The 12,750-nt window shown below is 47.7% G+C and overlaps 9 protein-coding genes across 9 annotated transcripts; 5 read left to right on the forward strand and 4 right to left on the reverse strand.

Moving 5' to 3' along the window:
* Positions 1-801: 801 nt before the first annotated feature.
* On the reverse strand, positions 802-3,023 carry N7537_000545 (mitochondrial distribution and morphology protein; the record flags this gene model as incomplete). Its single annotated transcript, XM_056891603.1, has 3 exons — positions 802-956; positions 1,022-2,223; positions 2,276-3,023. The coding sequence occupies 3 exons, from the start codon at positions 3,021-3,023 to the stop codon at positions 825-827; spliced, it is 2,082 nt and encodes a 693-aa protein (XP_056756598.1). The 3' UTR covers positions 802-824.
* A 236-nt stretch (positions 3,024-3,259) lies between these two features.
* On the forward strand, positions 3,260-4,172 carry N7537_000546 (pre-rRNA-processing protein PNO1; the record flags this gene model as incomplete). The annotated part of the gene is made up of 3 exons (XM_056891604.1): positions 3,260-3,365; positions 3,424-4,064; positions 4,116-4,172. 3 exons carry the CDS (start codon positions 3,260-3,262, stop codon positions 4,170-4,172), a joined length of 804 nt encoding a protein of 267 aa, XP_056756599.1.
* A 219-nt stretch (positions 4,173-4,391) lies between these two features.
* Positions 4,392-5,225, reverse strand: prs3 (proteasome core particle subunit beta 6; the record flags this gene model as incomplete). Its single annotated transcript, XM_056891605.1, has 2 exons — positions 4,392-5,079; positions 5,134-5,225. The coding sequence occupies 2 exons, from the start codon at positions 5,223-5,225 to the stop codon at positions 4,392-4,394; spliced, it is 780 nt and encodes a 259-aa protein (XP_056756600.1).
* Positions 5,226-5,589: 364 nt separating this feature from the next.
* Positions 5,590-6,387, forward strand: N7537_000548 (HCNGP domain-containing protein; the record flags this gene model as incomplete). Its single annotated transcript, XM_056891606.1, has 2 exons — positions 5,590-5,767; positions 5,834-6,387. The coding sequence occupies 2 exons, from the start codon at positions 5,590-5,592 to the stop codon at positions 6,385-6,387; spliced, it is 732 nt and encodes a 243-aa protein (XP_056756601.1).
* Positions 6,388-6,820: 433 nt separating this feature from the next.
* N7537_000549 (uncharacterized protein) lies at positions 6,821-7,492 on the reverse strand (the record flags this gene model as incomplete). The annotated part of the gene is made up of 1 exon (XM_056891607.1): positions 6,821-7,492. One exon carries the CDS (start codon positions 7,490-7,492, stop codon positions 6,821-6,823), a length of 672 nt encoding a protein of 223 aa, XP_056756602.1.
* Positions 7,493-7,984: 492 nt separating this feature from the next.
* On the forward strand, positions 7,985-8,896 carry pre4 (proteasome core particle subunit beta 7; the record flags this gene model as incomplete). The annotated part of the gene is made up of 3 exons (XM_056891608.1): positions 7,985-8,014; positions 8,067-8,214; positions 8,292-8,896. The coding sequence occupies 3 exons, from the start codon at positions 7,985-7,987 to the stop codon at positions 8,894-8,896; spliced, it is 783 nt and encodes a 260-aa protein (XP_056756603.1).
* A 181-nt stretch (positions 8,897-9,077) lies between these two features.
* N7537_000551 (fumarylacetoacetate hydrolase family protein) lies at positions 9,078-10,186 on the reverse strand (the record flags this gene model as incomplete). Its single annotated transcript, XM_056891609.1, has 3 exons — positions 10,122-10,186; positions 9,275-9,996; positions 9,078-9,210 (listed from the first exon to the last, which is right to left on the reverse strand). Exons 1-3 carry the CDS (start codon positions 10,134-10,136, stop codon positions 9,078-9,080), a joined length of 870 nt encoding a protein of 289 aa, XP_056756604.1. The 5' UTR covers positions 10,137-10,186.
* A 118-nt stretch (positions 10,187-10,304) lies between these two features.
* Positions 10,305-10,725, forward strand: N7537_000552 (succinate dehydrogenase assembly factor 1; the record flags this gene model as incomplete). The annotated part of the gene is made up of 3 exons (XM_056891610.1): positions 10,305-10,385; positions 10,443-10,474; positions 10,602-10,725. The coding sequence occupies 3 exons, from the start codon at positions 10,305-10,307 to the stop codon at positions 10,723-10,725; spliced, it is 237 nt and encodes a 78-aa protein (XP_056756605.1).
* Positions 10,726-11,424: 699 nt separating this feature from the next.
* Positions 11,425-12,027, forward strand: N7537_000553 (Hsp20/alpha crystallin family protein; the record flags this gene model as incomplete). Its single annotated transcript, XM_056891611.1, has 1 exon — positions 11,425-12,027. One exon carries the CDS (start codon positions 11,425-11,427, stop codon positions 12,025-12,027), a length of 603 nt encoding a protein of 200 aa, XP_056756606.1.
* Positions 12,028-12,750: the final 723 nt, after the last annotated feature.

The following is a 12,750-nucleotide window of genomic DNA, read 5'->3' on the forward strand; positions in this document are numbered from 1 at the left end:
CCCGGAAGCTGAAGCTTAAGCGCCAGGGAGGGGGAAAGGGGTCTTATAAACCGATTAACTGATTGGAAAGAAAATAACGGTAAAAACACTCTCTGGTGGCACAGAGAATGAATGTTGAGAAGGTGAGAGACCTCGGGAGCTTAAGAAAGTCAAGTGGGGGGGAAAAGGGGGCTTCGAGCTAATAGGAACAATAACAGATAATAGTAAATAAGATAAATATAAAAGAAATTGGATGGGACAACTTTGGTACTTTCCAAGAAGAAAAGAGAAGAGCAAGTGAGGAAGATGATTTGAGATACGTTGGTATGCAGACCTGATCCCTTTCAATCTCCCGTCCGAGTCTCTCTGCCCGAGTTACCTAAGAGAGCAAGGCTAACTAACTACCTATGAGTATCGTATTCTCCTTCTTCCTGTTCCTTCTTCTTCTTCTCTTCTCTTCTTGTTTTTATATAAACCAAGGAGTGGATTGTATATAATAGCCCCGTACTAACGCTTTATAAAGGGAAATGGATATATAGACTTGTTTGTAGTACAAAGCCGTCCTAGCATTCGGCACAACTGCAGTGAAACCAGAGCGATATGAAAGTTATCTAGGGCTATTGGAAGTTGGTAATTGGAATGTTTTGAAAGTCCAGGGGAATACCTGGAGATCGTCTCAGTTGGACTGGGTTGAGTTCTGCTCCTTACTTGGGTTGAGATGGATTCTATCTTGAAAAATGACCTAGGCTCCTGTAAATGCGACCGCAATGACTATAATACAGACCAAATATGAAAAAAGAAAGGGGGAAAAAAACGCCAATCAGATGAAGTACACAATAGTACAGTTAGGCGATATTTCCAGCCATGCCCATGAAAATAGCCTGGGCGGCCAGCTGAAGGGACCAGAACCCAACTTTTTTGAACCGCCTTTTCCGGGCTTGATCATCTACGACATCTCGGGCAAACGCGTCATAGGTCTGGAGAGGTTGTCAGCAATGATCAGGTATTCAGGTATTGTAGGACACGAAAAAAGGGTACTCACGGCAGCTGACAGGTCATCCATCAGGCCACTGTCAAAGACGGTCCAGCTTCCATCAAAATCTCCAACGCGCTTGACTAAGCGGCAATTAATGGGAATAAAAGTGCGCTTGGAGTTGATATAGGCAACAATAGGACGGATCAGTGCGTTGTTGATGTAAGAAAGGTCCCGGGTGAAGATGGGCACGACAGCCCGAACGTTGTTTAGGTGCACGCGCAAATCCATGACAAGGAAACGTTGATCTTCAGTCTCTGATTCTGGACTGGAGGATGAAGACAGAGGCCCCGGGTAACGATTGGTAGTGACAGTGGTTTCTAACCGGTCATAGAAATCGACCATCACCTTGGCTAGGCTCTCATCGTTTTCTGCAGGTATCATGATATCGGCCACAATATCTACAGTCCCTTCGTGAATCCAAGAGAAGGGACCTTCAACCCCGCGGTTGAGATGGTCGACATTGAGTCCGTCGACTCGAATCCTGTTATGTTTCTTCCACGGGCTTGGCTTGCCGTCTTCTTCTGCTTCGCTATCCTGCCGAATACCCGTGAATCCATGGCTTTGACGAGCATGGATTGTGAACAAAGAGTTATCATACGACCCAGACATCATATTGGCAGAGAGGAAATCGTAGAAGAGCCATTGTTTCCGCAACTGAGGAAGGTCGCATGAGAAGATGCTCACGGAGAAGGGACGGAAGTTGTCCGGTTGGTAAATGGTGACAAGCAAATCATGCATCTTGAAAGAGTCAATCTCAAAGTCACCGGGAGTATGCTCATGTCGGTAGGATTTAGGATCTAAATCCTCCTCCGGCCAGTAAACATGGCGGCGGTCGACAACACCTCGTATGCCTTTCACCTCAACATCATGAAGTGGGCCCTTTCCATTGAGCCATTTGGTAAATGATAATGTCACGTTGACCGTCTCAATTGACAAATCAAATTGTGTGTAGTTAGTATCCTCCTCTTCATCAGATACTACCTGGGAATCTTCGGATCCAGTGTCACCTCGAGCTGCGGCCGCGGCTGCTGCAGACTTTGACGAGCCCTTACTGACATGACCTGTGCCTTGGCCTGGCCGTTTTGACACAAATACATTCTTGAAGGTAATGACGCCATTTTTCCATTTGGGCACAATTGCAGACTCAAAAACAACTTTAACTCCAGAAGACTTGGTCAGATAGTTGCCCACCCACCCTGCCAATGTTTCTGTTTAAACTCATCAGTACCTAGGCCTTCCTGCAACAAAAAGCGGACATACCTTGAGCAAATACAGTGTTGATCGCAAGGATCAGAAGCGAGAAGAAAGTGGTAGTTCCCACGACGACCCAGACGATGTGGCCCAGCAAAACCCAAGAGAATAGCGCAGCTATCTCATCCATGTTGTAAGGACGGACACTTCTTATAGAGAACCATTTGAATCGTACTTTGAGGCGTGACCAGAACCCAGTTGCTGCGGCTAAAAGCTCCTCCTTGGTTGGCCGATGTAGGTGAGGCATATGTGGTAAGCGATCCATTAAGTGGCGATTGTTTGTTGTTGGTTGTTGAGTATCTTGGGGTGGTTTGGCTTGTGAATGTGTGGCGGATGTATCCTTGCCGGATTTCCCGAGTTTCTGGGAATGGTCATTTTCGTTGCGTTCATGAGTATCTTGAGAAGCTTCTTTCCCATGTTGATGGTCGTTTGAGGTATGTAAAGTTCGCTTCCAAACATACTGGGCGGCAATTTTGGGAGAGGAGATGATGCATGCTGCCGTAGTATCCGCGGCAGCTGACGTAGGCGAGACGCCGAGGACGAAGAAGCTACCAGAAGCGAATCTTTTGGTGAGGCCAGTGGGTTTCCTTGAGGGTGTCGAGATGCGTCGAGAGGGATTTGAAAGGGACGAATCGAGGAATAATCTTGAGTTATAAGCATCGGGGGCCGGTACGCGATTTATTCGTATGCGACCAAGAAATGGATTTGCTGTACCCCAGATATGGGTGTACAGCCGGCGTCCCAGATTGACAGACATCTTTGTGTTTACATCCTGGACATGAATGAGAAACTTGACAAGAAAATAGGACAGACACACTGCAACATGAACAGCAGTTGACTTGTTGACAAGAAGCTTCCAAACTTGCGAGAGTTGCGAGGAACCCGGATGAAATCATCGGAGTTTGTCTTGTTTGCATCAAAAAATTCCCTTCCCGCCCACACTTCAATTTTCCGTGAGGGGGGAACTGATTAAATTTTGCGATAACAGATTTTATGGAAAAAAAAACTTCATTCTTTAATCAACACAATATGTCGGCACCTACAGCTATTCGCCAGCCAGAGCAGGCCCTACAGTTTCAGCCTGAGGCTGTCTCTCACGGTTAGTCGTCGATTTGATCTGCAAAAAAAAAATCATCTTTATAGCTGACAATCAATAGACCAAGATGATGAAGTTTTGATCGATGTACAAGCCACGAATGAGGGTGCCCCGGCTAACCCCGTCGTCGAGTCTACGGAGGACACCGAAATGCGCATCGACGAGGAAGGTCGCCCTGTCTTCACCCCGGCTAAGGACGTCGCAACCGCATATAAGATCGAAACCCGAAAGGTGCCTGTCCCACCGCACCGTATGACCCCTCTCAAAGCGAGCTGGGCCAAGATCTGCCCTCCTATCGTCGAGCACCTCAAGTTGCAAGTGCGAATGAACATCAAAAGCCGATCCGTGGAATTGCGAACCTCCAAGTTTACCAACGATGTGGGAGCTCTGCAAAAAGGTGCTGATTTCGTCAAGGCCTTCACTCTTGGCTTCGATCTCGACGATGCGATTGCTCTTCTCCGACTTGATGATCTGTACATCCAAACCTTTGAGATCAAGGATGTGAAGACTCTGAACGGAGAACATCTTGGTCGTGCCATTGGACGTATTGCAGGAAAGGATGGAAAGACCAAGTTTGCCATCGAAAACGCCAGTCGGACACGAGTGGTACTTGCAGACCAGAAGATTCACATTCTCGGTGGATTTAAGAACATTCATATTGCCCGAGAGGCAATTGTCAGCTTGATTTTGGGTAGCCCTCCGGTAAGTCTTGATCGTATCAATCTTCGAAGGGATTTTTCTAACACAAAACAGGGTAAGGTTTATGGCAACCTTCGGACTGTCGCCTCGCGAATGAAGGAACGCTTCTGATTCCACGACTCATATATCTCATTCGGCATGGTGTGGGCGTTCAGGTGCATCAGGTTTTACGCTGTCTTCTTTTTTTTTTTTGACCTTAGACATGACGACGTATAACGTAAAGATATCAATTCATGGAAATTTCATTCATCTCGATTATGTTTGTGATCAACCGATCCAAAAAGAGCCCCGCGCCCGATAAGACGGCCATGATCTACCATATCCTATACTCTAATCCTGCTTCAGGGCGTGGAACACCTCCTCGATTCCTTCCCGCGTAACAATCACCATTTGCAAACCATCACCAACCTCGATATGTCTCTCCACGGCACTTGTAAAGGCATCCTGTACAAGCTTCTTGGCCGTCTCCTTGTCCAGAGGCTCAGCCTTCTTGGGCACAAGGGCATGTCCTTCTCCGCTTCCCGGGATGTATTGGTTCTTGGAGTTGACTTGGTTGTCCAGGAAAGGCATGATCAAGCTGGATGCCGCACCAGCAGCCCGGCACTGTTCCCGCTCGTAAGAGCCCACCGGGTCGTAGCTGTACAAAGCTCCCACGCCTTCCTCATCCAGACCAGCCAGAATAGCATGTACGTAGTACGGGAAGAATCGCTTCTCGTAGAGGATAGTCGACAATCGCTGTGCACATGCACTCACTGACATGGATTTCCCATGTTGGTACTTGTACATCTTCACCACGGTGTCTAGCTTTTCCTTGAGAGCGTTTCCATCCGCGGCAAAACCAACAACGGAAAGAATGATAGTAGCTCCCTCGCCGGTCTCATCATCACCGCCGATCTTGAAGACTTTAGGGACCATGCGAGAGTTGATATTGTAGCCTGATGTGGAACGAGTGTCACCGGCGAGGATAGCGAAATCAGCACCGGTGATGCCGAGAGTAGAACCGCCATTATCGGTGTAACTAGTGTAACTGTTAGCCAATGTTCCTGCTCAGTTTGATCAAATTATTCCTTACGGGTAGAATGAGTGTTGCTTGACGTTAGCGGATGTTGGCTCAGAGAAGGAGTATCCGATAGTCCCAGACTGGTTACCCATGAGCGACGTCATTTTCGGGGAGATGGAGCTTGATCGGGAGAAAATATTGCAACGACAGCTTGATAAAAAAAGGTTAAAGTGTTGAATGTAGGATATTCTCGAGATTGGGGAGTTCTGGAAGATGGAGAGCAAAGAAGCTGGGTGTCTGACGCGATGCGGTAGCTGCCTTCTGATTAGGTAAGGAATATCTAAGCTCCCCGAGAGCCCTGGAGGGCTGTCTCGATAGTTACTCTCGGCGCCTCGTTTATTCCTGGACGTTAAGTTCGACATACTCGGATTCGAAAAATTAACTGGACCATATCTCTGGATTTTATTCCGGTGTTCTCTTAATCCCCTTACATCTCGACGCTTATACCTAGACACAAACTGCGACGCGATGCTTGGTCTTGGTGACTATGAGAGCAGCAGTGAGGATGAGGTAGAGCGCAAGGGTCCTTCACCCAAACCTCAGGTATTCAAACCCCGAAAGAGCACTACCGGAGAGGTGCTGATTTCGAAGCAACAGCGTACCAATGATATTCCACCTACAACCTCACAAGCTGGCCAGAATGAAGGTAACATACCTCTTGAATTCACCGGGGCCGCTAAGCTTTAAGACTTCGCGCTAATAATCTATACAGATCATAAACTATCCCAGCAACAACTAACGGAGACACGCTTCCACGTTGCCACCGATTCCGTCCCAGAAGGGCCTGTCCTTGGCCCCGCTTCTATCGATATGGCGCCCCTCCCAGCGGACAAGTATTCGACAAGTGGACGCTCATCTCCCTTTTCGGCTTCACGAGCACTCATTCAAGACCTTACTCTTCCCCCGATTCCTAATTTAGACATCCCACCATCGCCTCCTGGATCTCCCAACCCAGCTGCGAATGCGAAATTCGAGCATTTCCTCTCGCTCAAAAAGCAAGGCGTACACTTCAACTCCAAATTGGCCAGCTCATCGTCGCTTAAGAATCCAAGCTTACTGAAGAAGATGATGGAACATGCTGGGATCAATGAGCAATCGCAATATGATACATCGCTGCCAGCCGACTTGTGGAATCCGTCCAATCTACCCACTTGGGGATTCAAGGAAGAGCTTTTGAGAACCCAGCAAGATTTCCGTAAACAATCGGAAGAGAAAAAGGCATCGAGCCAGCGAACCTCGGTTGATTTTGTCACTGGGTCTGCCTGATGATGCCATTCCGCGGCAACTGGACCAAGAAGACCAACCATAGTATGTCAGATCTCGGATGGCAAGGCCGAATGGCCTCGGCTGCATCAGCTCTTTCGGGAAATATGGGCATTCAAAATTATGACCTGAAAAGGTGGCTCCAGCACATAACCTAAATGTTTCGAATATTCAGATTCAGTGATGCAGTAGTTGCCTTCCCGACAAGGGAGCTTACGTTCTGGTATCCTATCATTCCGAAAGAGGCACTCTTCTATCGATCAAACTCAAAGTCTATGTGCCATTCACGGAGAAACATACTGGTGGTATATCCGATGACGCTAGAAAGAGCCCTGGAGAGAGGATCGTTGATACCATCTCAATTGACATAGCGCACACTTGAACTCGTGTATATTATCATACTTGTGGATCATACATTGCAACAATCACACTTGTTTCAGCCTCCACCGCCACCTGATGAACGCTGTTTGCGCCGCCTCGCCTTCTCGCACAGAGTTAAACAAGAAATCAACACCATTCGATCAAAGTCCTCTCCGTATTCCACTCTGATTTGAAGTTTACCAACTCTGCCCGGTCTTCTTGCACCTGAAAATGCGGCCAGAACCTGCTCGGTGCGCTCATCCACGAGCTTATAGTTCCGGCCAGTCCATTTAGACGGTACTGCATTTTCAACGCCAATGGTGCGCGTTCGCTTCCACAGGAATGACCGCCTCTCGCTCTGAGTTTGATCAGATGCGCATTGAACTCTCATTTCGAAGCGGTATTTAGGTTTGTGAAGGAGTTCCCTGGTCATATCCTCCCACTGGACGTTGATCACATCCTCGGGATTCCCAATACCTATTTTGTAATCACCACACGACTTCAGAAATTTAGAGACAGCCACAATTGGGGCCTTGCTGCTGGTACCAGCGTGGAGGATTAGGTCAGGCTTGTTGGGGGTGAACATAGATATTTCGGCGTAAAACAGAGGCTGGTCATCTGCCGAGTTGATATCGTAATGCCTGCGGAAGAGCCGGTTGGTGATAATATACATGCGTGAATGGCTATTGTCGTCAATGGGAGGCGCAGATGCCATTGACCCAGCACGACTTGAACCCGGAGAAGACATTGAATTCCCCAGAATGAAGCCTGGATATGCAAAGATTGTCAAATGGCGGGAGGTACTGCTGGGCACAGTGTCATCTGTTATACAAGGTCCATAAGTTTGTGAGGCGATGCATTCTACCAAAGCGGGATAGTCCCTTGGGAAGCGAATACGAGCACCAGATTAGGTTGGACAAGTGTAGACCTCGGGAGTAACTAGATAAATGTAGTATAACTAATTATTTACTTCCATTCCTTTAAATGTTTGCATTTTAAAGGATACATAAGATAGTCGTATAGCATAGTACACTAGTTGATATATGAACCCTCCTATGTTGTAGGCTCCGCCGTGACCGCGAACTTAGTCAGCCGAGCTCTCCGTCAGCTCGACTGCCTAAGGTAGCTCCCCATCTATCGTCATCATTTTACTGTACTATCCATCTGTTGTTCCCTCCTTGTCCGCAATTTACCTCCTTTCTTCGAGTCCCCTTGAATCTGTCATTTATCTTCATTCATCATGAACCACTTCCCTGAAGCTTGGGGTCGCGTAGGTGGCACAACTTTCCCAGTCCTTGCTCTGTTGCTAACTATCCGTTCAGCCCAGGAACGATGTCTACGGTGCCTACGATCACTCATATTTGCAGACCACGGGTCCCAAGGCCCATACCTCATCCCCTGCAGTGACGGGAACATCAGTGGTGGGCGTCAAGTTTAATGGTGGAGTCGTTATAGCTACCGACAACTTGGGTATGCCATTCCATTGTCACGTTCCATTTCCTTCGCTGCATTGCCATCTGACATGATATGATTTTGTGAATATACAGCCTCCTACGGATCCCTGGCTCGTTTCTCCGACGTGAAGCGTCTGCGGAAATTCGGCGATAAGGCAATTGTTGGCTTTGGCGGTGACGTTTCCGACATGCAATATCTCGACCGTCTCCTCGACTCCATGGATATCAAGGAAAACTACTCGCCTCACGGCAACATGCTCAACGCCAAGAACCTGCACACCTACCTTGCGAAGGTTTTCTACAAACGACGCTCCGAGTTCAACCCGCTGTGGAACCACGTCCTTGTCGCGGGTTTCGATGCGGAAGGAGAGCCCTTCCTTAGCTCCGCAGATTTGCTCGGAACGACATTTTCTGCCCCTCATCTGGCTACAGGCTTTGGTGCTCATCTTGCGGTTCCGATCCTGCGCCGCAAGTTCCCCGAGGGTACCCCCCTCGAACAAGTCAGCAAGGAAGACGCCATCGAGGCTTTGAAGGAGTGCTTGAAGGTTCTGTTCTACCGCGATGCACGAAGTACCGACAAGTACTCGATAGCCGTGATCACGAAGGACGGTATTGAGCTGAAGGAGGATGAGCAGATTCAGGGTCAGAGCTGGGCCTTTGCCGAGAGAATCAGGGGATACGGCGCCCAGACTGCTTAGATCTTAACTTATGTTTTTCTTTTACATGTAATGCACACGGAATTACGGATTCGGAGATAATTTTTGGGTCCTAATAACCAAAATGATCAATTGCAAAGACTGAAACGTACAGGTAGCTATATACAACTTGAACCAGTACCAACCATTTCATTGGTTTCAAAGCAAGTTCAAAAGAAATAATTTAGAGCTTGGCGCTAGGCTTGTCAAAGACCACCCGGTTGACACAGGACCCGACACTCTCCAGCGCAACCTCGACTTCATCACCATCCTTCAGCCACACCTGAGGCTTGCGGCCCATGCCCACGCCTTGGGGTCTATCAAGTAGTCAGTCTATCAAATCCTAAACATCCATTTGCCAGCTCATCAAGGTGTACTCACGTTCCAGTGAAGATTAGATCACCAGGTAAGAGCGTAGTTCCCTGAGACAGGAAAGCTATCGTCTTAGCCACGCCGAAGATCATATCCTTAGTTGAGGAAGACTGAACAGTCTGCCCATTCAACTTGGTCGAGATAGCCAAATTATTCGGATCCGAAATCACACTAGAAGAAACAATGCCCGGACCAAACGGTGCCCAGCCATCGAAGCCCTTACCCAATGACCATTGACCACCGCCCAGCTTGATCTGCCAATCGCGGTGGGAAACATCATTGCCGACAGCATAACCTAGGACATAGTCTAGAGCCTTGCTTTCGGGGACATTAGTAGCCTCTTTGCCGATAATGGCGACCAGTTCACACTCGTAATCCAGACCCTCGCCCTCTTGGGCAAGTTGGGCCACGGGGATATCGTCTACGGGTCCAGAAATTGAAGTGACGGGCTTGTAGAATAAGATCGGATATGTTGGAATTGGCATATTTGACTCTTTGGCGTGTTGCTCATAGTTGAGACCCAGGCATCGGACTGTGCCAATATCCTTACGGGCCAGGGGTGCGAGGAGCATTCTCACATCTGCGACCTGCTCGGTAATCCGGTGCTGGCCGAAGATGTCACCCTGGATGACTCTGGCCTTGGTGGCTTTGGCGATATCGCTCACTCCGGATGGAAGGATAGCATCGCCATAGTAGATTTGGCCATCCTTAGCCAGGAAGCGGATGAGGTGCTATTCAGGAAATCAGTATATGTTGATGTAATGAGTACTTCCGATCACGTAATTGATCTAATGGATTTTTTTCCTTCGTCTTTTTTGTTTCTCTTAAAATGATAGGGAACAATTTTCACACTCACAGTAAAGGTAGACATCGCGAAATATGGAATATGGGGAAGTTGGGAAGTTCGAGGGGAATTAGAGACGGGGGTGATATCTGAGCACTCGGCCGGGAAAGACGCTCTTTTTCCCCAGAGCGGGAAACATACTCAGCTCCACCCAATGATTCGCAGTCTTTCCCCCTCTTCATATTGAGATTCGCAATGGCTAGGCTCTCCGGCCTACAGAGGGACGTTCTGTCTCTATACCGAAAATGCCTACGGGAAATCCGAAATAAGCCCGAGGTGGGTTCTATCATCTCATCCCATGTCAACCTCAGCTGATACCTTATTCTATTGTAGGACTCCAGGATCAATTTCAAGAAATATGCCCGGTAAGGCTCTATCAATTGCCTATTTGCCTATCTACCTTTCTCCTTATCCTTTGCTTCTCTGCCCTTTTTCCTTTCCCGATGGCATTCCCCCTAGATATCGGTGCAATCCGGCTAAGATGGGATACAGCGCAGAGTTCCAAAAACACCTTTCGGTGAATAAGAAGGACTTTAGCACCGTTGAATATCTCTTGCGCAAAGGCAATCGACAGCTCGAGTTGTACTCTTCCCCGGGAATCCGCAATATCCGATGAGCGGACGGCGCCAGACCCCAGAATCTTACTTCTACGGGGCGCCTACACGGCTAGTTTGTACGTCTCGCCTTGCAGCCTCATATATTTACCAGTTCGCTCATTGAAATAGAATCGGAGATTTCCAGCGTCGCGGGCTCTACCTAGGACGGATTCTCGCAACATGTTGACCATGTTACGCAAAAGGAATGGCTATGTATGATGTGATCGAAGCCTGGTTTTGGAGGCATCTTGTATATTAGTATATCATAGTATATCATAGAATCCATGTTGAGTCATTAGAGCTTTGTCATGGAGTGTTCTGCCACTCGTTAACCGTACCACTGTTCGATGTTGACTCATTGTAAAGCTTTTAGAAGTTTCGAGGTACAAAAATAATTACCAATCGCACATTATTCATATTGTATAGAAAATGAATTTGTCAGAGTCGTTAGACTATTAGAATTATGTATGTATGTACGTATGGAATGAAGTGGTTGTTCCTTGAAGTTGCTGGCGGCTTGTCGACTGCGCCACTAGTTTCTGGATGCTTCCGCCGGAGTATAAGCAATGAGCCTCAGGTACACCCAAAACCACAGATATAAAATGGCAGATATTCCAACACAATTAAATCAGAACACAATCTTCACAGCCTCTCAGATACTCATCTATCTATCTTCCAATCTTCTTCAATCCAAACATCTCAAAAAAAAATCCCAAACAATGGCCTTCTTCTCCCAATCCGGCCTTTCGCCACTCTTCCTCCTCAACAACTACGAGGCTCAAAACCAATACAACTCTCGCCAATACCCTAAGTCCTACAAGTGCTCCAAGCTCCAAGCACGCAGCCCCTCCTTCGCACCCGCATTTGACGTGCGCGAGTTGACCCATGCCTACCACCTCGACGGCGAGCTCCCAGGTGTGGACCAGAGCAACATCGAGATCGAATTCACCGATCCACACACACTCGTGATCAAGGGCCACACAGACCGTGACTCCATTAATGACGACAGCAACAATGACGGTGCCAGCTCAAGCCGCAGCGCATCTCCTGCAGGCTGGCACCAAGCCACCGTTGAAGACGAGGACGCAGAATCGACTAGCTCAGCTGACACCGCTGCTTCTAATGCTCCTTCGAAACCCGCTGGGGATGACCAGCCTCATTTTTGGGCCAAGGAGAGGTCGATCGGTGATTTCCAGCGCACTTTTAGCTTCACCGCACGTGTTGATCAGGATAATGTCCGCGCGAGTCTGAAGAATGGTGTTTTGTCTGTCGTTGTACCGAAAGAGGCGGTTCCTACGCCGAAGAAGATTCGCATCCTATGATTTGAAATCAACTTTATGAGTGTTATTGGGTTTGAATCCATGGACTCGATATATTTGATTGCATTGGGATCTCCGGGTAGCGTTTCCTTCCTTACATTGCTGAATTTGTACTTCTATGATCTGAATTTGTTATGATATTTAATCTAAATTGATTGTTTATTACATTAATATCCCGTCTGTAGACATGTAATATGCACCTGCGCTAGTTGGTAGGTCGTAGAGAACTCAAGTACGTTGGCCCTGCACCTGCAATGCTAAACTAAAAGCCCCTTGCTTGGCTGGATAACCATACTTCGTAGATATGAATGGCCAGGAAAGCTCTGAACCAGTGAACCAGCCACACGGTGAGGAATATGCATAGCAAGGCAAGATAGCCGAAGTCTGAGATCGTATCCCATCGGAGACATGCATTTCGGGGACTAGACTAAGTGGCCAAGGAAAGCCTAAGATCGCATCTCACGATGGCATACCGAATTCATGGATTTGTGTACAAATGTCAGATATGATTCGCACCAGGTCCATTTCCAATTCCAAAAAGGGTATACCTAATAAGACTCCATATCCAAAATGTGTCCTAAACTCCCACCAAATCCCAACAAAAGGAGGCAAAACAACTCCATAATGAACTTTTGTAGACGCCATAGACAGACGAGAGAAGATCAAAATCAAAATACCAGCCAAGACAGAATAGTCAATAAAATCATTACGAAAATGTCAATAACC

Source organism: Penicillium hordei (assembly GCF_028827395.1).
Source record: "Penicillium hordei strain IBT 12815 chromosome Unknown utg000001l_segment0_segment0, whole genome shotgun sequence".
Classification (NCBI taxonomy): Eukaryota; Fungi; Ascomycota; class Eurotiomycetes; order Eurotiales; family Aspergillaceae; genus Penicillium; species Penicillium hordei.